General features: G+C 44.8%; 4 protein-coding genes and 1 long non-coding RNA gene across 8 annotated transcripts; 3 read left to right on the forward strand and 2 right to left on the reverse strand.

Moving 5' to 3' along the window:
- Position 1: 1 nt before the first annotated feature.
- On the reverse strand, positions 2–4,590 carry sult1st6 (sulfotransferase family 1, cytosolic sulfotransferase 6). The gene is made up of 7 exons (XM_053414017.1): positions 3,840–4,590; positions 3,102–3,230; positions 2,827–2,924; positions 2,539–2,665; positions 1,463–1,557; positions 1,082–1,262; positions 2–338 (listed from the first exon to the last, which is right to left on the reverse strand). Exons 1-7 carry the CDS (start codon positions 4,024–4,026, stop codon positions 226–228), a joined length of 930 nt encoding a protein of 309 aa, XP_053269992.1. The 5' UTR covers positions 4,027–4,590; the 3' UTR covers positions 2–225.
- On the forward strand, positions 2,324–4,347 carry LOC128426957 (uncharacterized). The gene is made up of 2 exons (XR_008333294.1): positions 2,324–2,447; positions 3,812–4,347. It is a non-coding gene; the product is annotated as an uncharacterized LOC128426957 (long non-coding RNA).
- A 1,375-nt stretch (positions 4,591–5,965) lies between the features above and the next one.
- On the forward strand, positions 5,966–10,675 carry LOC128426896 (tectonic-3). Its single transcript, XM_053413958.1, has 14 exons — positions 5,966–6,926; positions 7,557–7,671; positions 7,749–7,846; positions 7,983–8,095; positions 8,221–8,329; positions 8,442–8,554; positions 8,652–8,690; positions 8,819–8,893; positions 8,979–9,098; positions 9,175–9,273; positions 9,646–9,746; positions 9,858–10,005; positions 10,085–10,219; positions 10,321–10,675. Exons 1-14 carry the CDS (start codon positions 6,620–6,622, stop codon positions 10,564–10,566), a joined length of 1,818 nt encoding a protein of 605 aa, XP_053269933.1. The 5' UTR covers positions 5,966–6,619; the 3' UTR covers positions 10,567–10,675.
- On the reverse strand, positions 10,568–15,763 carry mto1 (mitochondrial tRNA translation optimization 1). 2 transcript variants are annotated; one of them, XM_053413957.1, is made up of 13 exons: positions 15,472–15,763; positions 14,396–14,601; positions 14,067–14,266; positions 13,839–13,956; positions 13,305–13,603; positions 13,116–13,228; positions 12,765–12,955; positions 12,416–12,546; positions 11,870–12,074; positions 11,467–11,638; positions 11,257–11,366; positions 10,981–11,138; positions 10,568–10,880 (listed from the first exon to the last, which is right to left on the reverse strand). In XM_053413957.1, exons 2-13 carry the CDS (start codon positions 14,583–14,585, stop codon positions 10,701–10,703), a joined length of 2,067 nt encoding a protein of 688 aa, XP_053269932.1. In that variant the 5' UTR covers positions 14,586–14,601; positions 15,472–15,763; the 3' UTR covers positions 10,568–10,700. The 2 variants fall into 2 exon arrangements, with proteins under 2 accessions (XP_053269932.1, XP_053269931.1); XM_053413956.1 differs by having other exon boundaries at positions 14,396–14,598; positions 15,472–15,762.
- Positions 15,764–15,994: 231 nt separating this feature from the next.
- LOC128426893 (ataxin-2-like protein) lies at positions 15,995–26,333 on the forward strand. 3 transcript variants are annotated; one of them, XM_053413953.1, is made up of 23 exons: positions 15,995–16,714; positions 17,631–17,670; positions 18,628–18,684; positions 19,053–19,124; positions 19,307–19,466; positions 19,739–19,860; positions 20,047–20,138; positions 20,595–20,843; positions 21,251–21,702; positions 21,820–21,906; positions 22,028–22,141; positions 22,311–22,388; positions 22,517–22,578; positions 23,001–23,326; positions 23,431–23,500; positions 23,735–23,869; positions 23,992–24,055; positions 24,227–24,408; positions 24,588–24,729; positions 24,851–24,960; positions 25,074–25,253; positions 25,354–25,522; positions 25,613–26,333. In XM_053413953.1, the coding sequence occupies exons 1-23, from the start codon at positions 16,596–16,598 to the stop codon at positions 25,660–25,662; spliced, it is 3,132 nt and encodes a 1,043-aa protein (XP_053269928.1). In that variant the 5' UTR covers positions 15,995–16,595; the 3' UTR covers positions 25,663–26,333. The 3 variants fall into 3 exon arrangements, with proteins under 3 accessions (XP_053269928.1, XP_053269929.1, XP_053269930.1); XM_053413954.1 differs by having other exon boundaries at positions 21,820–21,894; XM_053413955.1 differs by lacking the exon at positions 15,995–16,714 and adding an exon at positions 16,952–17,065.
- The last annotated feature ends 17 nt before the right edge of the window (positions 26,334–26,350 follow it).

The following is a 26,350-nucleotide window of genomic DNA, read 5'->3' on the forward strand; positions in this document are numbered from 1 at the left end:
CTTGTATTGTGGAGCACATTTTTATTGATCCTTCTCACACACACACACACACACACACACACACAGACACACACTATAGAGGAATTCCCTCTTTATCTACACATCATGAGGTTAATGGCAGATTAACATTTGGTTTTAAGCTTGCGTCAGATTGTCTTGTAGTACTTCCTCTGAGAGCTGCCCGGTGTCAGCCAATCGCTGAGCCGCATCAACCTGTAAAGTCCATTAGATGAGGCTCCTGAATGGAATGTCGACGCCCTTCATTTGCTTTTCATAGTCTTCCTCAAACATCTTCGATTGCTCGGGTGTGAAATGGTTTTTCCAATCGCCCACTTCACCTGCAAAGAAACAAACATACAAGAAGGCAATGTGACTGGGTTAGTTATAGAAATAACTGAGATGTAAGACGCTACAAGTAGCTGTTGCCCAACATAAGAGCTTAAACTGATTATTTCCCTCAGCCAATCTTTACCTAAAAGGACCAAACAGATGACCTCAAGCTGCTAGTAGTTCAAAACTTTAAAGAAAGTCAAATTATTTCCCCACGAGACGAAGAAAACAGGAACATTTTCACACCTGAGAAGCCGTAACCAGCCAAGTTTGACCATTTCTGCTTGAAATCTCAACTACAGAATCAAATTGTGGCTGAATAGTTAAATGCTGACAATTTAATTAAAGAATGGAATCATCTTTCAGCTCAAGGGAACATGAAGGTTTGTTAAAAAAAAAAAAAAACACCAAGCAAAGGCAAATAACACAGGGACCACTGTGTGGCAGTGTTGGACTGTACAATGTTCAGGGTGCAGACGTACAGTCATAGTGTAATAACATATAAGTGAGTCCTGACTCTGTGAAGCTTCTACTGTTGAGTTGATGTTGAGAGGGAGGTTGGTTTAACTTTAAATCACATCAAAACTTTTCATTTAGTCCTGGTTCGATCGTGAGTGTTTACAGAAGTGGGACAAGGTCAAAGGTCGCAGGTTGTGTTGACATTGGAAACCCGCCTGCTCCTGCACATTTTCAAACATCCTCATAATATCTGGTTTCTGGACAAGACTGAGGGCGGAGGAACGCCGGGCACCTTTTCTCATGAAGGAGGAGACGGAGTTGTCGAACACAGTGGCCGGCACGCAGGAGTAGTTGGTCATCGGATTCTCCTTCATGCTCTTGAAGGACGTGAGCTCCACAATTTGACTGATGACCTCATCGGAGACCGACAGGTCCAGGTACCTCATGATGCGCTCAATTTCACGCTGGGGATTCTGGGGAAGTACATATGATGGTGAGGGGTTTTAATACAAAAGTTCAACAGGGAAAACGTGAAAACGTGAAAATATTACATTCAGTGTTATAATTTGGGAGTTGTTTTAAACTGCTCTTCAATATTTGGCCCTTGTTTTCTTATTAATCAGCTTTAAGAGTATGTAAGGTGTGATTTGTTATATATACATATTCTCCTTACTTCTTTGATGTCCTCAAAGAAGAGGTACAGGATGTTCCTCTTCTCTCTCTCCGCCCAGTATCCTTTCACATGGTCATACCAGGAGCCCCAAGACACTGTAAGAACAACACAAGTCAGAGAAAGACTCACATGAAAACACCCAACTGTGTCTACTGTGCTATAACTCATCCTAGATTCTGATTTGGTAAAAATTACAAATTCAGGTTCTTTAGAGCAAGCGGGTTCAACCTTCCAGTGTTAATAAGTCATTAACTTATCTTTGCAGATAAGTTATTAACTTTCTGATGGTCATGACAACTCCCCTCGACTGATATTAACCCCCTTTCAGCCGTGCATTTGCTTTAAAAGCCCTGCACCAGAGGCTTTATGTTCCCGATCTATTTTAACTTTTACAACGGCAGACATGATGGTTGGAAAGTTAGTGGGTGAAGCTTTAACCCTGTAAGAGCTCATGGCCAGTGAAAAAAAAACTGAGTGCAAGGTTGACACGTTATTGCCCAATAAAGGTTATAAAACAATATTGTTGGCATGATGATTTTGACATCTGGCAGCCATGGAGCAACATCCATTTAGTTTAAAGTAAGAACTCTTGCTGTAAATCCAATATCTGTTTCCTTTTATGCTCTGTTTTTGGTCGCCGCCAAATCCTGAGGGAAATATCTGGTTCTTTATCTGCTTAAAGCTAAACAATAGACTGTTACATGATTTATTAACCATTAGATAAGAAATTAATTACAAACCCTTAATAAAGGTTAATCTCAAAAACCGTTTGATAAACCAACTGTGACTACTTGCACCAGCTGGATAAACAAAAAAGAATGTGGATCCCAAAGTCCGACTGAAACACGTCATGCACCGATGAGAATGACTAGCAGTAAGTTTCTGGAGGGAAATATGACCCAAAAGAAGAAATAAAAACATAACGGTTGAAATCCTCTTTGAAAAGTGACTTTTCTTCTGATTCACCACAAGCTTTTCTTCAGAGGTAAGTTAATAACTGGGTTAGAAGCTTTGTTCACAGACATGCTCAGTTTCGATGTAAAATGACACTGAGGAATGTGAATTAATCTGCTTACACTCTCCACGCATGAACTTGTGGACATAGCCGTCCCAGGGGCCCGGCTCCGGCTGGGTCAGATTCATCTTGTCAAAGTGGAAGTAGCTCACCACATTGTCTTTGGCGTTGCGTGCCACGTAGATCGTCTGAAGGGATTTACAACAGCAATACAAAGAACAGGCCATTTGAGGATTTGTATGGTTAACCTCTCACACGATTTATGTGCATTGTGTCATGCATCAAGAAGCAGCACGGTTCACTGCAGGAGCTTCACTCTCAGCACAAGCTCTCAGGTGTCGAGTCTTACTTTGCACTTGCTTTCCCAAAATCCAGTTGGCACCAATTGAAAAGGAAGATGTGTCTTGATAATTCTCGGCGGAACCATTTTTGACAGAAGCTCAAGACCTGAGACACACATCATGATCAGAATTTGAAGACGGACAAAAAACAATATCTTTGAGGTTTAAAGTCACAGATAGAAACAATCAACTCCCAAACTAAACCACAAGAAAACTACCTGTATTAAAACATGTAAATAAAATCAAACACACACATCATCATAACAACCTCATGAACACACACCTGAGGGAATGGGCGGGGGGGAGAACATCTCCAGGAAAGGACTGCGGACGGGAGTCGGGGCTCGTTTGCAGAACTCAGCATCTCCGTTATGAAGAAGCAGGTCAACAATCTCCTGAGTCCACGTGGTCCCTTCATTCCACAAATCACAGAAAATAACACTGAGCTGAATGAAACAGTCCCTCGAGGGTTTTTGAGGAAAATTCTATCTGACACCAAACTGCCGTCTTATAGGTTTGTTCATTCAGGCCTAAAAACAGCAAACTGGATTTTCCTCCATTTTAAGAAGCTCAATTAGCCTTCAATCTTCACCAGACATGTTATGTCATGAATTAATTCAATTAATGTTCTTTTCACGTTTGTTTTGTCATCTGATTTGCTTCACAAACTTTGCTTCAGTGAAGGAAGAATAGTTTTATACTGTTGCTTGACATGTGAGCAGCATGTTCATTTGAACGGTTTCTTAAGGCCATATTGTCATTTATAAAATGTATCAAAAGCTGTTAATAAATGAAGTGGGGTAAAAAAAATACAATATATTTCCCTCTAGTATACATTTGTATATATATCGATCCGTGGAAGTATAAACCAGTATATGTTGTAAATACACAACCAGAGTACAGTAAGTGTAAATCTACTTAAATGTAATACATGACGAGATGCCTTGTCCAGCACTGATAACTCACTCAGAGATTTACTGCATACAAACAAAGCTGCGTCTGGCAGCAGCTGTGTCAGTACCTGCTTTGGGGTAGGTGGCGATGAAGATGTCCGAGGGGTCCGGACGAAAAGCCTGGATAGAGTCAAAGTTGTTGGCGATGTAGTTCATGAGAGGAATCCCTCTGATCGGGATGAGAGGGAAGCGAGAGATGGAGTCGTTGGCCTTCTGAATGGCCTCGCTGTAGGACACCTCTTCCTGCTCGGACATGGCTGACACTGTCAAGAAGAAGCCAACAAGCAGAAGCTAAAATTCAACTGCAAAGTGATCCAAGCAACAGCAGTGGGCCGGTTCTTCTGGGAGATCCTCTCTCAGCTGCAGCTTCCAAGCCTTTGTCAAACATTCAGTGTTGACTGGTTCATAAATTCCAACGTGGGAAACCTCTTCCTGTTTTGTCAAGCCCACGATCCGTGTGTTTGAATCCTGGTCACTCCTCTTGGGTCTGCTGCTCAGAGCTGTCCTGGTTTTGTCTCCTCTTGCTTTAAACCCCTCTCCAACATCTGCATCCAATAGCAGGAGTCTCTCTGCAGTCTCGCCTTAAAAAACAATCCCTCCCGGCTGAGAGCCCAAGTCCCTTCCTAACCGTTCTCCCCTTCGCCCCTCTGTCTATCTTTGTAACCGAGTGAGTGCTTGTTCCAGGTTCTTATCTGAGTGTGATGCCTGAAACCTGCAGAGGCACACCTACATTAAAGTGCCCTTGCGTAACATTCCCAGTTACGTATGAATTCCACTTTTGTCCACAATACTATCCCAACTGCTTTCTCTGTAATTAGAGAAAGGGGAGGGGAGGGAAAGGGAGGGTCCTAACAGAGCTCAAACTACTTTCTGAACAACTTTCTGAACATTTCCTCTGCCTTAGCCACAAATCATCATGTTACAACAGGCAGTGGTCGTAGATGTTGCAACAGTTACAACATGACAACAACAGTTATTGACGTGTAACTTGTGTTTCAGGCCCTTTGCAATTTCTTGGTCTTTCTACCAAAGAAAACAGCTTATGTCAGAGTAAAGGGCTGGAATGTGTGTCACCAATAAAAACTACTTTTTGAGAGAGACAGGAAATGTGTAGACGCTGCTGCTGAAAAACCTTTGGACCTAAACTCCATGAACCTAACTTCTATTCCCATAAATTCTTTATATGACATGCACGGATATGTATTCATACTGTATGTATTCATAGTGCTGTTTGCTCAGTTCGTCCAGAGGCTGCTGCTTTGAATTCACATTCCAGGAGTTTCACGCTCGATTTCCTGCCAAAGCTCTGAGAATAAGCTCAGCTCTGCAGTTCCCTGAAACCTTATCCACAGGAAGAGAAGAGTTTATTTCACTGGCTGAAAACTCACTGAGATAACTGTAAAGTTTAGAGCAACCTGGAAGATAATGTTTGAATTTGAATGAAAGTGGATGTTTACGAGAAAGCAAAGGTTATAATTCCAAGAGTTCAGCTGGGTTCACTTGTTTTTCTACGGGAATAAGGAAAGTAAAAAGAAACCAATCTTCTGCAGATGAGTGTATTTAGCAAATTGATCATTTCTGATCTCACGTTCAAGCCACACTTGATCATATCAGATGTAGTTTAGAGGCTCAGCAGCGTCTCCATGTGGAGGGAGGTTTGCTGAAGCTCTGTGTTGGTGATGGGTGCAGACACAGAAGAAGATTCACACAGAACGTCAGAGCAGCAGGTGAAATGAGGACACGAGCGATGACGCTCTCAAGAGACTGAGATAACACGAGGAATTATCTGTCTTACAAACTGAAAGGTTTTCGTCACCTAAGTAATTCATGATTTTCCTTCCATGAGTTTTGAATTTAGTTCAAAAAGTAACCATAACAGATGAGCAACCGTTTATAGTCAGTAAGATTACATTTATTTAATTTTGCACAACACCACCAAACAAATATATTGACGCTCCAGTGTTTCATATCAAATAGATAAGTATGAAATAAATAATCTCATGAGTACATTGTTTGAAATGTATAAATGAAACTGTAAATTGCAATTTAAGAATACATTATAATAAAAAAATATCCCATCCTTATTTCTTTCATCACTATGACAAATGTTGTAAATTACATACATAAAAAGGTATAGGGTTATAGAAATATTTTTGTTTCTAACCTGCTTCGATTAAAGGTTCAATGTGTGGGATTTAGTTACATCTATTGGTGAAGTTGCATATTGCAGCTGAACCCCCCTCCCCTTTCAAACATGACAGAGAACATGTGGTGGCCTTCAGTTGACATATTAACTCAAAAGGTCTTGAGTTTGTCCAGTGTGGGCTACTGTACAAAACATGGCCTCCTCCGTATAAAGGACCCACTCCTGATGTAGATGTAGGATTCTAGGGTAAATAAAACAACAATTGGCTGAAACACAATACTAACAACATCACTAGCATTGTTTTATACTCAATTCCTGCAAATTAATTTCTCTTTCCCCTAAATCTTACACACTGAACCTTTATATTTCCCAGATGAAGTTGTGATTCTGAATCCAGTAAAGTTGAAAAAATAAAAAGGGTTTCCTGTCTTTTATGAGTTTTACGGCATCTTTATCCTAGAACCGGAAGTCTCCGTGACAGCTTCCTTGGCAACAAGAAGCTCCCCGGCTGACGCCATGTTCAGATAAATATTGTTCGTTTTCGGGAATTTTAACGTTATTTTATAGAATTGTTTAAATATGTTAACACAGCTTGCTGTGACATAGTTAAAATTCGCCAGCTAGCTGCTACGTTAGCATTAGCTAGTCAAGCTAAGGGAGCTAAGCTACTACGCGCGGTGGTCGCCATGTCCCTGTGAGGAGATGAGCCGCTGGGGTCGATCCCTGCTCGTCGCTGTGTGTGTGTGGGTCGCGAACGCAGCCACAGACTCGGGGGTCTCTTCGTCCACCGGCCCGACCGATGGAGGAGCTGTCACCGCCTCGACCCCCGCTCCTGGAGGCACATGGGACCCCACCGGGGTGTGGACCTCTGGGGTGACCGAGGCTGGGTCCACCCAGGTGACCGAAGCTGTGTCCCCTGAAATGACCGAGGCTTGGTCCACTGAAGCCGCCGCTGGGTCCACCGAGTCTCCCCCTGCAGCCACCGCCCAGCCCAACGAGGCTCCGCAGGGTAACTTCCTCCATCATGTTCGAAACCCTCCATGTGTTCTGATCCTCCAGCATCAAACCAAGCCAAGCTCCTGTTGTGATGCTGGTTGAGTTTCAAACTCCATCACAGTTTAGTTCATCCTGTTTGACTCCAGTCATCTGTTTCTAGGTGCTTCTACAGAGCAATTTGTCTGTTTGAGACCATATTTTAATAAATCTCATGTATTTGTGATTTTAGTAATAATAAACTTTATTTACATATTATATGTTTATATATTATAAGCCCTAGGATTCATCAGAAACTCATCCCCTCAGTGATCTCCCTCTAGTTGCTTCTGCAGTGCTTTCTATACATTTAAGACCTTATTATATTAAACTTTATTTAGTTTATTTACTCTTGAGGGTTGAGGTCAGATGATTGTCGCTGATGTGAAACTTTTCACATTTACATAGAGATACATTTACACATCAATCTTATGATAGCGCATAAGATAGAATTATTTAAATAAATAGGATGAGCCATTGTGAATCATTTGTAAAAGCCTTGATCAAAAGAAAGGTTTTCAGAAGCTACAGGCGGATTGTTATGTCTCAGTTGACCTGCTGTTTCTACACAAACCCACTAACACAAGTCTTTCCTGTTGTTTTCCAGCGTGTCTCTGCGATTTAACCCCGTATTTCTGTGATATCGGCTGCTGCTGTGACTCGGTGGATTGTGGCGTCGCTAACTTGAGTACGGTTTTCACTGGATGTCCTCAGAAAGCCACGTAAGTCCTGTTCCCCACACTCGAGTTACAGCTCACATTAAACATTCAACAGCATGAAAACTCTTCTGACTTCACAGATCAGGAGTTTGCATTGAGAAATGGCTGATGTTCCGGGCTAACGTGGATTCATCTCTGGTCACTGAGACGGACTCCCTGTTTTGTGTCCGGTCTGAAGGTAAAACCATATTATACGAATATAATAAAGGTTCCAATCATTTATGATTTAATGATATACAGTCAAATTATTCCACATGAGTTCATCAATAATCAACATAAAGTTATTCTCCCATTTTTTCAACCTGTCCAAACAGATAAAGCAGCTAATTCGTTCCAGGCTCTTCCTCCTTATCCGGCATTAGGGGCGTCATACCACTTCTCACCACCAGGGCCCACGGGCAGCAGCCACAGCCGACCTTTCTACAGGGTAACACAAGATTTCTGTATTACACGTGTTGAACTTTAGATATTTGAGCGTGCTAGTCAGTACCGAAATAACAATTGAGCAAGTGTCTTTAATAAATAAAATGCAAATAAGAGTCTGTTTTGTAGGTTGATGATGTCATTCAGACATCTTTCTTCAATTCTTCCGTGAGGGGTCTCCTCCGTCAGCCGGCTCCAGGGGCTGCCGCATCGTTTTGTATCAACCGCAACCCTGCAAGTGAGTTCACGACAAATAACGTGTGTTCAAGTAAATTGCTGAGTAGTATCCCTTAAATCTATATATACTATAACTCTTCATCTAATCCCAGTCTGATTTCCTCTGCCTGTAGAGTTCTTGAGGTCTACTTCTCTGTCTTGCACCCGCATGTTGACGCCTCAGTCGTGTACCTCAGACCCATATCTCAACGCCCGCTCCTACTTCTCTGACTTAAGTCTAATCAAGGTCTGTAAGTCTTCCTGCTCAAAGATCCATTTTATGTAGATTATTACCGTTGAGAATTTCACAGCAGCATTTTATAATTTTCTTTCTTTTAAAACAGATTCCAATCGTTGAGACAACACAAGTGTCAGACTTTCTGGTGAGTCGCACTGATTATACATATAGATCAACATGACGAGAGTTTAAAGACAAATCTTTAGACGTGTAGATAAATCCTCAAACCCCAATAAGACCTGTTGTCATAAAAAAATCTAACTCTGGTTTCAGATCCCAGTTACACCACTGTCTGAGTGGCCTGCACCAGTCCAACTAAACAACTCCTGTTTCAACGTGGTTAAAAAGGTTAGTAGCCGCACAAATTATCCTAAATCACACATATTTAATTTAAACATCAATCTAATCACTGCTGTGTCTGACTTTCCTGTAGGTGGAGTTTGTCATAGGTTACACAGGCAGAGGAGAACTCACGTCTGCAACTGTGAACATAGTCTTAGCGGATGTGGATCCAAATCAGCTGCTGTTGCAGACGCACTCTGTGCAGTTCCAGGTGACCCTTTAAAACCAGACACTCAAAATTGAATATGGATTCAAACACTGATATTATTGACACGTGTCTTCTGCAGTTGGTCACATCCAGCCCCTCTCCAGGAGGACAGACCCCGGCAGACGGACTCAGAGTGGGATCTCCTGTCATTGGTCGCTTTGATGGAACCATGAAATCTGTATCCTCACTATTTGCATCATGAACACCTCTACCAAGGAGGTTGATGTCATCGCAGTTGGTCTGTGTCTTAGCAGGATTACACAAAAACTACTTTACTGATTTTATTTTAACTTAAACATTGGTGAAGTATGAGCCGTCGTAGAACCCAATTCATTTTGGAGTGGATTCATTTTAGGGGGTGGATCCAGGAAATGTTAATTATTATTATTATAATTATTCATACTTAGAGGAGTGATATCTATGAGTGTTTGTAATTTGATGCAACTTGGCGGAATCATGTGCACCACCATTCTAGGTTAGTCATATTTTCATTTATCCAAATCGCTGGATAAAGTCAATGATGCATGGTGGCTCCTTGACAGTGAGTTAGCTGACCACGCTGAGATCTCAGGGTGGGGAGTGTTCCATTGATCCCAGCGGACGAGCACCCGTCCTCTTCCCATACAACATCATCACTGGCTGCACATTCAGGTGAATCCTCACTTAGATCAGCTCTAGTTTTAACTGTTTTTTTATGCATGAGGGAGCAGAGATTTATTTCATCTTCTTCAAGTCATATCAGTGTCTCCACATGTTGTCTAGTTCTCCAGCGAGAGACTGTTCAGAGCTGCGGGTCCAGATCTACAGGATCTTGCAGGGACTTGCTACTCCTGACGAGATCGCCATGAACTCAGGGTCCCAACTGAGCTGGACGAGAGTCATCACCCAGGAGTGTCCTGTCGACCCACAGGTACAGCTCAGACAGGAAGCGCGGTTATTTGGTGTACTCCTGCCCTTTTCAAAACCTTTTCCTTTGTCTCCTCTCTCAGGAAACATGTGAGTCAGGCTGCCTCCTCCCGAACTCGCTCTCTATCCAAGTCCTCTGGGCTCGCCAGGGTCTCTTACACCTTCCCCAGAACTACATCCTTGGGGCCAAATACATATTCAAGTGTAGAAAATTCAAGGTGAACAATTTCAAAAAAGACATCTTATTTTCTGTGCAACATATGTTTTTATGTCTGTAGTGTGAAAATGTCCCAATCCTCTCCTGCCGTCTCTTCTTCAGTGTCCCGTGTCGTCCCCTCTCGTTCTAACCACCGACGTGACGTTTGCCGACACCACACTTTTCCCCAGCCCCCCCAGGGGCTCGCCGCAGCCCAGCTGGAAGTTTCCATTTGGTTTCTTCACTAGAGGCACCGCTGAGCTGGACGGCCACGTTGTTATTAACCGGAGTGACACTGAGCAGGTCACATGGAGCTTAGTGCTGTTCACTGTCATGTTGCTAACAGGATTAGAATTCTTCACGAGGTAGCTGGAAGATAGATGAATGTTTATTTTTTATACAGAGACATGAAAAAGTTCCATACTGCATCATCGCAAAATAACATTTTTGTAACATTTGCAGGAATAAATAAATTTGTACAAGACAGCTTGTGAGTGGTCGTTTCACTGAGGTAAAGATGCTTTTCGTGCACACAGCTCCTCTTCTCTCTCTTCTCTCTCTTCTTTTCGGTGTGGCTGGTTTCTGTGCGTTCTTCTTTCCTTTTGTTCCGTGTTGCGGACGTATCGAAGGAGATTGACGACTGCAGCGGGGGTTATACCTTGCAGACGTGTAGCAGCACCCAGCTGGAGGATAAAGCATAGAATGAGTTAGTTCCTTTAGATGTAACAGCACAAGCGTTCATTCAATTTAGCAAATTTAGAGTCTACAAATATTCAGACTCACAGTGCTGGGTCGAACTCGGTCCAGAATCTCTCTGACCTCCTGAGACAGTGACACCGGCAGAGATAAATAGTCAATGTCCTGTGGGAGAGACATGTTCTCCTCTTTCTGAATTCTCTCTATCTCCTTCCTCTGCATGTCACAGTGAGGCTTGTACACAGCTGCACGGCAGAGAGGAGAGAAGAAGAAAGCAAAGGATTAATACAAACACCCCATCACAATGAATATGTCACAGGCGTTAATTCCTTGTTGTCTCGAAATACCAAAATCAGCTCTTACCCTCTATCTTGAGTCTCTGTGAGAACTCTAGGTAAGATGAAAGAGATTCTGGGAAGGCGGATGCCAGCATTTCGAAGGAGGCGTCGTTGTACTGCAGCAGTTCCACGCCACTGAAAGAGAAGTCGTTCAGTGACAGTCGGCCCCTTCAGCTGAATATAGACGTACCTCTGACAGTAGCTTGAGATGAGAAGTCAAACCTGGTCCACTCACCTCACCGTCGTGTTCTTGTTCTCACTTATGCAGACGTCGGGCAGCTTCTGTCTCCACTTGTGCGTGGACAGGGTGAGAGTCTGCAGGGCTGAGAGCGCGTCCTGCAGACTGTCCCTCACTCTCACAGCCTCCTGGTAGCGCAGAGGGGACACACAGCCCACCTCCTCGAACCCTGACAGAGGAGGACAAGGCAAGAAACAAAGGAGAGGAGAGAAACTAAAGCACAGAAAACGGAATAACATCTTTTGGGAGTTGTCAATACTCCATAAGTTGTATTAAGTACTTTGAGATTGACTGTTGATTCAGGACATACAGATAATGTTTAGATTTGACTCAGTTACAGCTCTATGCTCTGAAGTGTTATCGCGCTGGGGGCTGCTGAAGCCCCAGACACTGAGCGTACCTTTCAGAGTGAGGCGCAGGTCGGCGTTGTCCGGCCTCAGCGAGGTTCGGAACTCCGCCCGGCTGGTGAACATGCGGTAAGGCTCCGTCACGCCTCGGCTCACCAGGTCGTCAACAAGAACTCCGATATAACTCTCAGTTCGAGACAAGGCCAGTGGAGGGAGGTCGAAGGCACAGCGGGCAGCGTTCACACCCGCCCACAGCCCCTGCACAAACAAACACACACACACACACACACACACAGGTTTGAATAGCTTAATTATAGAAATCTAATCTTAATCTTTCAGTGCACTGCATACACAATGTCAGAAAAGATTGATAATTACACTGGTCCTGCCTGCTGAGCTCTGAGTGGTCATGTGTTTCTCCAGCCTGCTGTAAATCGCCCTCAGTGACCACGACATAAGACTTTAAGACTAACTCACTGCACACGTCACAGATGTTGGCAACAGATCAAAGGGATCCAGTCACAGAAAGAACTCATCACGAGGCTGATTTTGTGTTTCATGACTTGATTAATATAAAGAAATAATAAATGCAAGTCTACCTGTGCAGCAGCTTCCTCGTACCCTGTGGTTCCGTTGATCTGACCGGCCAGAAACAGACCCTGGGTGCTCTTCACCTGAAGTGCAGGGCTCAGCTGAGTGGGACACACAAAGTCGTACTGGACGCCATAACCTGGAAAACCCAAAGACACAATATCACAGTCCACTCAAGATGTTTGACTGACCCATCCATAAACTACTGCACAAAACCAGCAGGTGATTTCATTACACGGTACGTCTCTCATTCAGTAAAGGGCCGAGTGAGCTTAGGCCCGAGAGCAGACATGCTGTGGTTCTGTATTTGAACTGACTGTAAACCACTTTGAGACAAACAGGGTTCAGTCAGTTTACCGGGTGTGTAGATCTCCGCTCTGTGCAGGGCGGGGATCTCTCTGATGAGGCGGAGCTGCAGGTCGGGGGGCATGGTCATGGACAGACCCTGTGGGTACAAGAGGTCAGAGGTCACCCCCTCCGGCTCCAGCCACACCTGGTGACTCCGGCCGGGGAAGCGCAACACTCGTGACTCAATGGAAGGGCAGTACCTGAGAGAGGAGAGAGAGGAGTTATTCCTTTTGACTTTCAGAACGTGTGTGTGTGTGCATGTGTGCATGTGTGTGTGTGTGTGTGTGTGTGTGTGTGTGTGTGTGTGTGTGTGTGTGTGTGTGTGTGTGTGTGTGTGTGTGTGTGTGTGTGTGTGTGTACCTGGGACCCTTGGTATCTTCATGTATGTGATGGTTGAGATGAAGACTCTCCCTCACCACTCTCTCAACACCAGGAGTTGTACTGGTCAGGTAACAAGGCAGCTGCTCTTCAGGCTTCAAAGATATTAATTTCACAATGAATTTTTTGATAAAATAAAATGCCTCTTCGGTAAAAGGACTTAATCTTTACCTTGCAGCGTGTGTGCTTGTTGAGGAAGCTGAAGGGAGTTGGATGACTGTCAGCAGGATGAATCTGAGCCAGGGAAAGGTCGACTGAATCCTTCACGATCCTGGGAGGGGTCCCGGTCCTCAGTCGGCCTGTCCTCAGCCCCAGCCTCTCCCTCAGCGTGTGGGACAGCCCGGCGCTCGAGGGAGCATCTCCGATCCGACCCCCGGGGGACGTGGTCTGGCCCATGAAGAGGGAGCCAGACAAGAAAGTACCAGTAGTGAGAATCACTGAGCTCGCCGAGATCGGATGGCTTCCATTTACTGAGAAGACGTTGAAATAAGTGCGAAGGGATTACAAACTGATTAACGTACGACTTTTTACACGAGACAAGGAGGTTGTGTTTTCACCCTCTCCTTTTATTTGTAGGTTGGTTGGTTTTTAAGCAAGATTACACAAAACAAACTTGATGGATTAGCATGGAAACGGCATTTTAGTTTTAATGGTGGAACAAACAGAGTTCAGGACATTGAGAGATATTAGTCTTTTGCTCCGTACCCAAACGTATCCCAGTAACTCGGTGGTGTCCCGGCTCCGCTGTGTCTGGCTCTGTTACCAGCAGCTCCTCCACTGAACCTTCCAACACCGTCAGCCTGGGAGTGGACAGCAGCTCCGACTGAAACAGAGACACAAAGACAGTTAGAGACATTTTCTATTCATTCACAGGACACAATCCTGTTTGTGCTCTACTGAGTGACATCCTAGTTTACGCCTTGTACGTAATACCTGAATGAATTCCCTGTAGCGCTGGCGGTCCAGCTGGGCCCTCGGGCCCCACACAGCGGGGCCCTTCCTGCGATTTAAGATGGAGAAATGGATCCCAGCCCAGTCTCCTGCTTGACCGCACAGCCCGTCCAGAGCATCTACCTCCCTCACAAGCTGGCCCTTCCCTACTCCTCCCAGAGACGGGTTACAGGACAGAGCACCTGAGAGGACAACGAGGGACAGAGACGACTGAGATGATGAACAGCTGCTAGTAAAGTTCCAACTGCACTTGTTCTCCCCAAACCTCAACACAATTAGCTGGACAGGCTGCATGAGACATGTTTTCTCACCTATGGTGTTAATTTTCTGCGTGACCAGGAGAGTCTCCGCTCCCACTCTGGCTGCTGCTGCTGCCGCCTCTGTCCCCGCGTGACCTCCGCCCACCACGATGACATCATACTGCTGCCTGGCGAGGTGATTGGCCCGTCTGGAAACCAGGGACAGGAAATGCCGCAGGACGGGGGGCTTCTTCTTCAACATGTGAAATGAGAACCTGCTGAAATCAAGGTTACACAGTCAGACATTTTAATACAAGAGATAGAGAAGACACTGATTTAGTACCACAATGGAGAAGTGGAGTTCCTGCATAAACGAATTAAGTTAGTAAAAACTATAAAGTTTATGCAAACTCAAACGGTTCCTTTAGAAGTGTCACATTTCAGTGCATAAGGCCCGACAGGTGATAATCTGATATAACTACTTTATATGCTGAAGCTAAAGTACATGGTGTACTTTAAAGTGCAAAATAACTTAAAGGAAAACAAACAACGTTTGAGGAACTATTAAAACAGTAATTTTCAAACTAAGCCAGATATAAGAAGAGGTAAAAATGTAAAAGGGGCACTCCACAGAAGTACAACTCGGTTGTTGATATTTTCACTGAGAGCATAACGGACTGAATGAAATCTGTATTTAAGAAGAAACGGTTTGTTGCATGGTGGGAAATTAAGGCCTGAGCATTCATGAAACAGTGTTGTATAATTTCATATTATTGATCTTATCATGTGTTCTTTTTAAATGTGCACGTTTGTTTTTAAATGCACTAAAAAGGGGCAGTGTTGTATGTAGTGCTCATGTTTTATTCACTTGCCACAATTTGAAATCCACAATAACTGACACAGATATGATATAACAGATACAACAGCAGGCACAGCTTCCTTAGGACGTGTGAATGGAGGTGATTATTCAACATGAAAACACAAATCAATCCAAAGTGTGAACTCCTGAGTTTTGTGTATGTGTTGATCTACAAAGTAAATAAAGATGATGAGATTTCCCATTTACCTTTGAATGGTTTCACATGGACACATATGCAACAGTAAGTATGGATCCAGTGTATCTACTGAAAACCTGAAACTAGACTTACAGTTTCTGTGGCAGATGACGAGTGAATCCTTTACTCTAATCCTCCAGTCGGAGGAGGAAGGTTTTCGATAAGATCAGGATCCTCGGGACATTTTCACAAATCTCCTGCTATGTGACATAAACGCTCTTTACGGCGGCCGCCATGTTGTCTGCAGCTTCCTGTCGTAATGACTGTAGTAGAGACTCGCTCACCTCTGCCGGGTCACCGTCTGTCCTTGTAGGTTATTGATGCATTTATTGAATAGAATAAAATACAAAAATAAGGCAAGAAAAGTATGAATTCATGAAACTTGTTGGATGAATGAATATCTGAGTGATTTATTGAAATACAATGGAAGAACAACATGTGGTGTTTTGTGCAGGCGGCTGCCACGTGTACAGTAAACAAAACTCACTCCGGGTTCGCATCAGATTAAATCAGCATCGATCCGATGAGCACGTTATTTATTTATTTATTTATTTTTCTCGTACGCGCGCTCGTCAGTGGGTCAAAGGCGCACGCGCACGTCAACGCCCCCCTCCCCCCCTTTCCAGCCGGTTCCCAGTCAGCCGCGCGCGGATTGAGTCAAGTGAAACTACCGAGAGGTGGTGTCGACCGACCGCTGCGGGTTTTTCAGCGAGAAACCTGGAGAAAACACGACTTTCCCGAGGCGACTAAGTGACGGCGACGACCCGCGAATTTGTACCGGAAGGGTCAGCGGCGGCGGTGTCGAGGCGACCGAGGGGAAGAAAGTAAATCCTGGAGGGAAAGCGCCCGAAGTGAGCCCGGGGATCAGAGCTAATGCTAACCGAGCTAGCAGCCGCTAAATAATCACACGAAAACTCGTGTCGTGTTTTCGGTCCCGGGCTTTGACACAACCTCCGCGGCTACACTCCATAGAACCGGGGGGCGAATTTGTTTAATCGGGGGTTGAATTTTATTTCAATCGAGGCGTTTGCATTTTTAGGCCACAAGCGACCGAGACTCGCTCGGCAAGATTAGCCACACTAGCCGGGTCGTGTTGAGGTTACGCCGGCTCTTCGCTGCTCGGGACGGGTGATCGTGTTAAACTGAGTCCGCTGCTGAAGCGACCTCACACCGGGAGCTATCAGTGTTTATAAGTTAGCGAACACTCGTGCTTCGTGATGCTAAAACAACAGCAGCAAGCCGGCGGGAGGAAAGCATCGAACGGAACCTCGGGCCCAGCCGGTGTGTCTACTCCAGTCAGCGGCACCAACAGCGGCAGCAGGGCGCCCGCCGGGAGGTAAGCGGGGTTTGGGGGAAGTCGCTTCAGGACAGTCCGGGGATCGTCCTGTGACTCGTGAGGCCTACCGGTTAAAGAGCTGTGGGCGTGTCTCGCTAATATGGGGGGGGGGGGCTCCTCCTCAGTCCAATGAGATGAGTCCGTGCTAGATTGACAGTGGAGGTGAACCATTCAGAAGGCCCGCACGGAGCCCAGGGTGATAAAGTGAGGAGGGTTCAAGTGAGGTGAAAGCAACGGGTAGCGAATCAGCACCCGAGCTGCCCAAAGTTTATCTGGCCTGTCAGGGCAGAGGCGATAGCGACTGAAAAAATGTGCAAATAACAACAACACGTCGCTGCAGCCAAAGAGAACGTAAGGTTTAAATGTTCCTGTCAACACGGAAGTGATCTCAGGGCCCGAACAAGGTCACACGTGGTCTCGGGCCCCGAGATTGGCGTGTGTTTACTGAAGTCCGGCCAGCTTCGTCTCTTTGTTTTGTAACCGTGTCCGTGGCTCACAGCCCATGTTTTCAACCTTTCATGGAGGCTGCGATTCATATCCAGATTGATTTTAATGATGAATCACTTGCTCTCCAAACCTGGTTTCCTGGTTCAATCTTAGCTGCTGACGTGTTTAAATGCACCCCCCCCCCCCCCCCCCCCACCACCACCACAGGACGAGAGTAGGTAGATGGAAGCCCAGCCCTGACATCTGACAGTATCTAATAAAGGCAAAAGCATAATTAGAGATACTAGAGGACCCATCGTGAAGTGTTGATAGATTATTCAGAGAACTGAGGCTCTAAGCTTGTTAGTTTTCCCCCAGCTAGCCCCATTTGGAATGTGACACTGCCTTGACAGGCTTCCAAAACAAGTTTTACTCCTTTAGCTTCAAAGCAGACGATCGTGTTTTAACCGTGTGGCCTTTTCTCTTACAGGAATCGACCTACTGCAAAGCCATCATTCCAGTCATCTCCAGTAAGTATCCTCCGCCAGAAAGGTTGGGCTGTGAACACACAACACATTGTGAGCAGTGGTCAAATCTGAAGGGCGATTCCCAGAGAAATGTCTTATTTTAGTCCAATCTGAGTCTCACTGTCTCGGTTCAGTCCATCGCCTTTTAGATATAAGTTGAAGTAACATTAATTATTGATAAATTTAAAGCATGTGTTTTGTAGGTGAACACAATTCCAAATATATGGATTAGGCTGCCTGCTCGTCCTTAAAATGTTTTAAAGTAAAATTTTACAAATAAAAGGTCTTAAATTAAGATTTGATTGGTCTCACTTTAATTAGGCATGTTCTTACCAGACTAAATTAACCTGCTAGCTAGTTTAGAACATGGGGAAATGCAAGTAAAACGATATGTGGCTTGAGAATAAAGTTTTCTTGTGGTGGTTAAAGCCTGGAAATGCCCATGAAGCAAACTTAACTGTGTGTGTCGAAAGTTTTGGGTCAGTGGGGGTCAAGGCTTTTGACAGACATAAATGTATTTACTTTGAACATATTTCCATCCCAAGTTTGTTCTTAATTTGAAATTACAAGTGGTATTAACAGAGTCTACAGTTTATAGCTGGAAAGTATATGAAACTACAGTCAAATTAGTTATGTTTGATTAATGATGAGCATAAATAAACCTGTGACGAAGGTCGATAGGAAGTTTTCTAAAGCGGGTTAAACGTTCATTCAGTAGCGAGCACAGCATCATAAGTAGGTCTCTTGTATAAAAGAGGCCACAGGAAGTTTCTGTAATTCAACTCTTCATCTTGGAGTTGCCTCATCCTAGGAATGAATTGGCTTACTGTATGTAGCCACAAACACGATGTCATAAAGACTTGTCAGCATTAACCCATGTGAATTCAAATATAAAGTTTTTGTGCCGTGTCTTTGTGAAACTTTAGTTTGATGGTAACCTTATGCCTTTTCCATCTGCAGGTTTTCGAGGGTGTGTACAACAATGCCAGAATGCTTCATTTCCTCACAGCTGTTGTGGTGAGCTTTTTGTCAAAGTCCTATTCCAGAGAAAATGGCAGCTGATACATCCCTTGTGACACTAGTCATAATAGTTAGAGATAATATGTTGTGTACCTAATGTACAGCTAGCTTTTCTTATATGATCTTCTGTGTCTGTCTTAGCCTGTGAAGGGTTACAGCAAGTGTCAGAAGGAAGCTGGTTAAAATCATGTCTATTTGACTGTAAAAATGCAATTTATTACTTTCGTTTATGATGAGTCAGGCTTTAAATCTGTCTCTCATCTGTCATTGTGAAACTTGTTAAGGTTTCAACTCTGAATTGAAGTTTGGTATCAGATATTTTCCTGGATTAAAATTGTCCTAATAAAGTCTTTCATCTCTCTCAGGGTTCCACCTGTGACATAAGAGTGAAGAATGGCAGTGTGTTTGAAGGCGTTTTCAAGACTCTAAGTTCACGGGTAAGAAACTCATAATGAGCAAACACGCACACATGCCGATTTAAGGAAGCACTACAAACATTACTGTCAGTATGATAATAAACTCTTGTCAATGTGGCATTTTGTTAAGTTGTTCAATTCTTGCTCGGAAAGTTTCACACAGTCATCAAATTTCCTGTGACCTCTTAATGTTTCCTTCTTAGTGTGAGTTGGCCGTGGATGCTGTACACAAACGCGGTGAGGAGGAGGGACCAGCGTCGGTTCCGCCACGGAGGGAGGAAATCACAGACACTATGATTTTCAGCCCTTCCGACCTGGTGACTATGATCTGCAAAGATGTCGACCTCAACTTTGCCACAAGAGGTATAAACACACAAATACAACCTAGGGGGGTTGAGGTAATGGTGCACAGAGGTTACAAACACAGGACCCGGATGCCTTTGTATCAGATTTATAAAGTTCTTTGTAAAGGATAGAAAGTAAGGATTACATTTTTATGAACTCGAAAAGGAGTTAAGCCTCTACTCCAACATTTGTCAGTGTAGACTGACCTGAATTGACCTCTTAAAATGAAAATAACATAATGTGGTAAAAACAGTGACTTTTATTAATATAATCTTGTCTTTGATTTTTAGACACCTTCACAGACACAGCCATCAGCGCCACCCGCGTCAACGGAGAACACAAGGAGAAGGTGTTGCAGAGGTGGGAGGGAGGAGACAGCAATGGAGAGAGTTACGATCTGGAAAATGATGCAGTGAGTCTAATTGTCTCTAATGATGGAAATGCCCTTTACACCCAGGACACACAAGAACAACATGAGTTGACTTATAATTCGATATGCTGCTAGATCTCAATCTTTTATAAACACTTTCACTAATAGAAATTATTCTAAAGCACTGGTAATTGTACTTATCCCGTAATCTCGTGTTTTTCTCCTCAGTCCAATGGCTGGGACGCCAATGAGATGTTTCGTTTCAATGAAGTAAAATACGGAGTCACATCAACGTATGATGCCAGCCTCTCCATGTACACGTGAGTTTCCATAATGTGAAAGTTAGTTTTAAATATTGTACCATATTGTATTATGTATTTTTTCTGGAGGTACATTTTTGGTAATGAGATCAGTAAGGAAGTAGTTGAAAGATTGTGTTAATCTAGAATTTTAAGCAGGCAAGCATTGGTTTTAAGAGTTGAATGTGAGCAGTGACAACCTTCACAACTATATTATATTACGCATGTTGCATCAACATAAGAGTTGTTTAATCCGTAGTATTTTATATTGCATCTCTGGTCTAAGCACAAATCAAAAGTGAAGATTTGTTTGTGCTATTTCTGTCTTTACGTGCTACTGTTCAGTTAGGTCACTGTTGCCTGGGATTTGATAGATAAAATGGAGATAAATGTTTGGGTTATTAAAATTTAGATTTCATGTTTAAAGGTTTTTGTGCTCTCTCTAAATTTGGCCCAATCTTTCTCCCTTGCCTCCAGTGTGCCACTAGAAAGAGGAAACTCTGACACTTTTCGGCAGAGGGAGATTCGTGCTGCTCGTCTGGCCAATGAGATTGAATCAACCCCCCAGTATCGCCACCGCGCCAACCTGGAAAACGACGATGGCAAAAGCGAGGAAGATAAGTTCAGTTCTGTGGTGCGAGACAGCGGTGATCGGGAGAGGGGACGCGAGAGTCCCCGTGACAGAGACCGCGAGAGGGGACGAGACAGCCCTGGAGCCAGTACCAGGTGAGGGAGGGGGGGTTTGAAGAGTGTTTGTCAGGCTAGTAGCCCTGTCAGGTCTCAACTCATTTCCTGGTGATTTAGATGGTATTGACTTGAAAGTTCAGATTAATTATTGACTGTGGAAACAGCCATTGTAGAAGTGATCTCATTTTAAGGTCCAGCTTTCAGTTTTATCACTTTATCAGTTGAAGTCGTCAAACTCTTATCTGCTGAGGAAGATCAAAGTCTTTCTATCAGATTCAGAACATTGACTAAATACACTTTGAGGGGAAATCGCTGTCAAATGCTGTTTCCAAGGTCAACAAAGGACTTTGATAAATCACGTTTCTTTGTAAGGCTTGTATTATAATATAATTTTCTGGTCACCTGTGTGTTGTCCCTGTTTGTGATGAACTTCTTTTCTCTTCCAGGGATGGCAAGTACATTCCATTACCTCAGCGTCAGAGAGAGATGAACCGGGAGCGTGAGCGAGTTGAGAGAGGTCCTGGCGGGCCTCCACCCCATAACCGTCTCAGCGGAGGTTACCGCTCCAACCCTCCATCCTCCTCTTCCCCCAGACCTCCACTGCCCTCTGGTGCAGGGCCCCAACCTGGCGTCTCTCCCTCAGAGAGAAGCAGCCCTCTGTCGGGCCGAGGTGGTGCCTACGCCTCCCACCACCCACAGGGAAGTCCCAGCCCAGGCCCGGGCTCTGCCCCTGCCAACCCGTACACACCTGCCTCTCCCGGTGGACCAGCACCTACGCTGGCCTCTGCTTCAGCTGCCCCCTCTCCAGGAAGCCCCCCTGCCCCACACGGACACACAGTCCCTCATTCCCACTCACTCCCACACTCGCTTTCTGATGCTGGCAGGCCTGTGAATGGAGGTAAGTGTGAGAGCTTGTGTCAGACGTTATTTTCACAGCAACCAAGCCTGCTGCTATGGCATAAGTAAGATTTGTCGATGCACTTCAAGGAGCATTTTCTCTTTTTGTGTTTTACAGTCTCTGCTAGAACTTCCCCTAAAGCCCAAAGACCTCCACAGTCGAGCAGGACCGCCCGTTCTACAAACTCACACGGTCAGTCCACAGGTATAAGTTGCACACAAACGCACTCACCTGTTGTTATGAAATCCTCTATATTATTATAATTTTTGATGGATTCTGCCTAAAACGCTGCTTTGTTTTTCTTCCCCCCCTCGTGTCGTTGCAGCTACTCGCTCTCCTAAATCAGTCTCTTCCCAGGACCCGCCTTATTTAGACACATCATCTGTCTCCCTGCCTCCCCAGAAGACATCTGGCCCTGCCCCTCTCTTCCCTGTAGATGGTACTGTCTCATCTCTCGCCTCCTCTTCTGTTTTTTAAGTTTAACATCAAAGTCAAAACCATTTGTTTTCTCTAATGATGTGAGCCTCTTTGAGACAGTCACCTCGTAGCAGTAAGTGACAACTTTCGATAGTGGAATCTAATCTTGTTTTTTTTTCTTGTCATTGCAGTGAATGAGATTCTGGGTGCAGCTGCAAAAGAACGTGCAGCTGAGATTGCCAGCAGCACAGAGGAAAGCAAGACTAAAGGTGTGTGTGCAGGATCAAAAAAATCCGGAAAAAAAGTCTCAAAACATTACCTAATTGCATGTCCCATTTGTTTTAGAGTTTTCAGAAGTTCACATTCCCATTAACCTTGTCTCCTCTCTCCTCACCAGTCCCCTCAGTGCAGCAAAGGTCACAGATTGAGGCGCTGCGGAAATTTGGCAAGGAATTCAGGGTAAGAGTTCAGTAGCCTCTCAGTGAAGTGTGAAATTAGAAAATCTGTGACCAATCAAGTGGTCATGTCCTGAGACATCGACGTCTGTCTGACAAATCACTCACGTCTTGTTCATTTCTTTGTGACAATTACAAGTCATGACATGGCACTAACTGGTGGGCCCTTCTCGAGGTTTACTGGGTACTGTAAAGACCAGTCACAATAAGGGGGAAACCTCCAGTAAATTATATAAAAAAGGCACAAAAATACAAAACAATGACATTTGATGATTTGTTACAGCCCTACAGATATAATAACGTTATGTTATATATGTATATACATGTTTGCCATGTCTAAATCATTTTCTGTTTTTGCTTTCACCTCCATTCTACCTGAATACTAATTGTTTAAGCTCTTAATTACTTTACTCTCTTTTTTTCCAGCTCCAGCCGAGTGGCGGCAACTCCAGCTCTCCCAGCTCTCCAGCAGCAGCAACCCCTCCTGCCGTCGGTGATGCTAAACAATCAGACGCTCACCTTGCTTCAGACCTTAAATCTCAGCCTCCAGCTGCCAGTCCCGCTCAGCCACAACCTCAGGCTTCACCTGCTCCCTCTGAGGACCCGATCAAGGACACCACGTCTACACCCGGCCCCACCACAGCTGCCACCTCAGCACCCGTCTCAGACAGACAGTCGCCAGCCGTCCCACAGCCAGCCCGGACCCCGGGAAGTGAGGACGGCAGGTCTGAGTCCACGGAGGGTGTACCAGAGTGAGTTTCAAGAAGGATTAGAACTGTGTCACTAAACAATCTGATTTATCTTACTTGTTTCCTTGTGGTTTTCATTTCTAAACACATTTTTCTTTGTCCTCTAGGCAAGTAAAGAAATCAACCCTAAACCCCAACGCTAAAGAGTTCAACCCTATTAAACCTCAGATGCCTATGGTAAGTCAATTCCAGTTTATCCCTGAACCTTTAGAGTACTTCAGTAATGTTGTATGAAGATCAGGAAATGCAGTGAAGTGTATCACTGATTTTATTTTGTAGACAAAGACCTGATTATTTAACTTCACCTATATTATTCAACCTCATGTAATATATCAAAATATAATCTGCTGAGATCCCCTTGTTTCGCTATTTCACGCAATTGTATTAATCTGTGGTTGTGTGATCTTGCAGACGAAACCCAACACTGCACCCACTCCACCTCGGCCAACTCCTCCAAGCCCGGTGGTCCTTCAGCACCCAGGTGGACAGGGGCCCCTCTACACCACCCCCTACCTCTCCTACGTCTCGCAGATCCACTCTGTGCAGGTACACAGCGTTTAGCTTTGTACTAAAACCAACTATTGATTTATACATTTTCTTTTGTTCAACTCCCAACAGAGCATGTTTGTCTGGTGTTGACCTCTAAAATGTTTTTTATTTATTTTCAGCCACCACCGATGTACCAGTACACCATGTCAACAGTCAACCAGGGAAAATACCCCAGGACCAAAGGTAAATGTTGTCATTATCAAAGCTAGGGACAGACTCCAGAGATCCCCATTCTATACAATTTATTAGGAAATTTCCTCTTTCGTCATTGGTCATTTACCAATATGATAAAGTTGCAGCATTTGGACCATTTGCGTTTTTGTTGCTTTGACAATTTTTCTTCTCCTTCACCAGGCGCAGTAGTTGCTCAGCGCTCTGACCATGGTAATTCAGGGCCTCAAATGCTGCAAGCTGCAGCCTCAGCAGCCGGGGCCCCGCTGGTAGCATCCCCCTACCCTCAGTCCTACCTTCAGTACAACCCGCAGCAGTACGGCCAGCAGCAGGTCATCCAGGCCATGTCCCCCTACCCTGGACAGGTATGATGTCTAAACCACTGGTTTTAAATTGTGTGTGCATTGAAATAATAATAATCTGTAGGGGGGTATCCTATTCTGAAAGCTAATAGATCAACAAAGGAGTATCTTACCCTCGCACAAAATCTAAAAAAATTAAACATTGCTTTATTTGTTATTCTCTGTTTTCTCCCCCTTTCCAGCCAATGTACTCCATGCTGCAGGGTGGAGCCAGGATGATAGGTCAAGGTGGTGGTCCCCATCCACAAGCTTTGGGACCCCCAGGAGGCCCTCAGTTCGCTACACAGGGAGACGGCCCTCAGGGACCACAGCAGGGCATCTATGGTTAGTGGAACACATCTACAGAGTGATGAGAGTTACTGTCTTTCTGTGAGGTTCAGAATATTCACTTTTCATCAGAGGCTTGAATTGTATTACTGAGGAACTGACGGTCTTTTCCCTCCAGCTCAACAGACCTTCACCCACCACACGGGTGCAGTTCATCAGCCTCAGCCCTCTAGTACCCCGACAGGCAACCAGCCCCCTCCCCAACACTCTGCACCTAGCCCAGGACAGGTGAGCTACCCCAACACGACTACAGGGATTTAAAAATACAAACTTTGAGGTCAAGAGAAGTAGCAATTCTGATTTATTTGTGATCTCTAACGTTTTGTGCCCTCTTCCTGTAGAACGCCCAGCCAGGCCAGCAGCAACAGGCCTTGTACCACTCAGGTCCTATGTCAGCTCCCACCCCCCCCAACATGCCGCCGGGCCACACGTCACCACAGGGCTCGTACCCCATTCAGGGCTACAGCATCCACCAACACCAGGGCATCCCACCCTCATACCCCCTGGGGCAGTTAACACAGGTATGGGCGTCACTGCAGATTGTTTTGTTGTTTACTATTTTCGATTGAAGTTTCTTCTTGACCTAAACTTGTCAATCTCCGGGTCGCCCCTCTCTTCCAGGCCCACGTACAAGGAGCCATGTCAGGTCCCCACCACTCGGGGAACCACGGTCAGCCCCAGTTAGTGATGTTGCAGCCGCCTCAGCAGGGCCCCGGCTCAGTGCAACAGCACCAACAGCACGGACCTCAGCAAGGAGCACATCAGCACTTCTACATAGGACATCCACAAGGTAGGAGACACAACAGATCCCCAACTCCAGCCCTGACTTTGTTTAAAGTGTGAGATTCATAATGTCACTGTTTGCGTTTCCTCTCCACAGCAATGCAGGTACAAACGCATCCTGCTTCCTTCCATCCACCTGGAAACTAAACCGCTCCAGAGCCCTCGACACCACCCCACCCTCCCTAACTGGTCCCCGGAATGAGCCCCGACATCCCCACTACTTGTTGGATGCAAGGCCCAGACTGAACCGGACTTATACGAAAATCAGACTGACAGGATCGCACGGAGGAGAGAAGAGGACTCTAGTCTCCCAGCACCTTATTCTTCAGCTATATTGTTCTTCATCGGCGTCAGCCCAAGATGAGGAAGACCTTTTTAACGCTAAAGATGATGGTGGCAGACGGCAGCAGCGGCGTCAGGACCCCCACCCACCCCGCTGCCATCCTGCTCTTCTTTCCAACTTCTTCCCTTTTTTTAGACACGGGGCACCTTGCTTGGCGAGCCAGTCGGAGAGGAACAACCAACAGCAGACACTTCTAGCAATGTGTTTTTAGCCTTGTGGGGTTTTGTAAGTACCATAACTCAAAACACAGACTGACGCAGGATCTCATGAATACACCATGAAAGGAGGGATTTGAAGACGAGAGGGGATTTTTAGCAAATAACTTTTCTTTTTTTAAACTTGATCCAGTAGTTAAACCCGACCCCCTTTACCCTTCTTCTCTCCTGTAGAAAAATATAATTAATAAAAAAAATGGACAAGTTGAACAAAAAAATATTAAAACATCAATGACCAAAAAATAAAGTTTTCAACTCAACTACAAAGACTTGTTTA

This window comes from Pleuronectes platessa, chromosome 21 (assembly GCF_947347685.1).
Source record: "Pleuronectes platessa chromosome 21, fPlePla1.1, whole genome shotgun sequence".
NCBI classification, from domain to species: domain Eukaryota; kingdom Metazoa; phylum Chordata; class Actinopteri; order Pleuronectiformes; family Pleuronectidae; genus Pleuronectes; species Pleuronectes platessa.

Bases quoted from the DNA above. Each gene is read 5' to 3' on its own strand.
- sult1st6 (XM_053414017.1), bottom strand. From the start codon at position 4,026: ATGTCCGAGCAGGAAGAGGTGTCCTACAGCGAGGCCATTCAGAAGGCC. The intron at 2,666-2,826 runs GTAAGACTCGAC...AAATCCCTTCAG, and splicing joins TTTGGGAAAGCAAGTGCAAA to ACGATCTACGTGGCACGCAA. The intron at 1,263-1,462 runs GTAAGGAGAATA...GTACTTCCCCAG, and splicing joins TCTTTGAGGACATCAAAGAA to AATCCCCAGCGTGAAATTGA.
- LOC128426896 (XM_053413958.1), top strand. From the start codon at position 6,620: ATGAGCCGCTGGGGTCGATCCCTGCTCGTCGCTGTGTGTGTGTGGGTC. The intron at 8,555-8,651 runs GTCTGTAAGTCT...CTTTTAAAACAG, and splicing joins CTGACTTAAGTCTAATCAAG to ATTCCAATCGTTGAGACAAC. The intron at 8,691-8,818 runs GTGAGTCGCACT...CTCTGGTTTCAG, and splicing joins CACAAGTGTCAGACTTTCTG to ATCCCAGTTACACCACTGTC.
- mto1 (XM_053413957.1), bottom strand. From the start codon at position 14,585: ATGTTGAAGAAGAAGCCCCCCGTCCTGCGGCATTTCCTGTCCCTGGTT. The intron at 12,547-12,764 runs GTAAACTGACTG...TGGGTTTTCCAG, and splicing joins AGCGGAGATCTACACACCCG to GTTATGGCGTCCAGTACGAC. The intron at 11,367-11,466 runs GTGAGTGGACCA...CTTCTCTTTCAG, and splicing joins AACAAGAACACGACGGTGAG to TGGCGTGGAACTGCTGCAGT.
- LOC128426893 (XM_053413953.1), top strand. From the start codon at position 16,596: ATGCTAAAACAACAGCAGCAAGCCGGCGGGAGGAAAGCATCGAACGGA. The intron at 20,139-20,594 runs GTGAGTTTCCAT...CCTTGCCTCCAG, and splicing joins GCCAGCCTCTCCATGTACAC to TGTGCCACTAGAAAGAGGAA. The intron at 22,142-22,310 runs GTACTGTCTCAT...TTGTCATTGCAG, and splicing joins CCCTCTCTTCCCTGTAGATG to TGAATGAGATTCTGGGTGCA.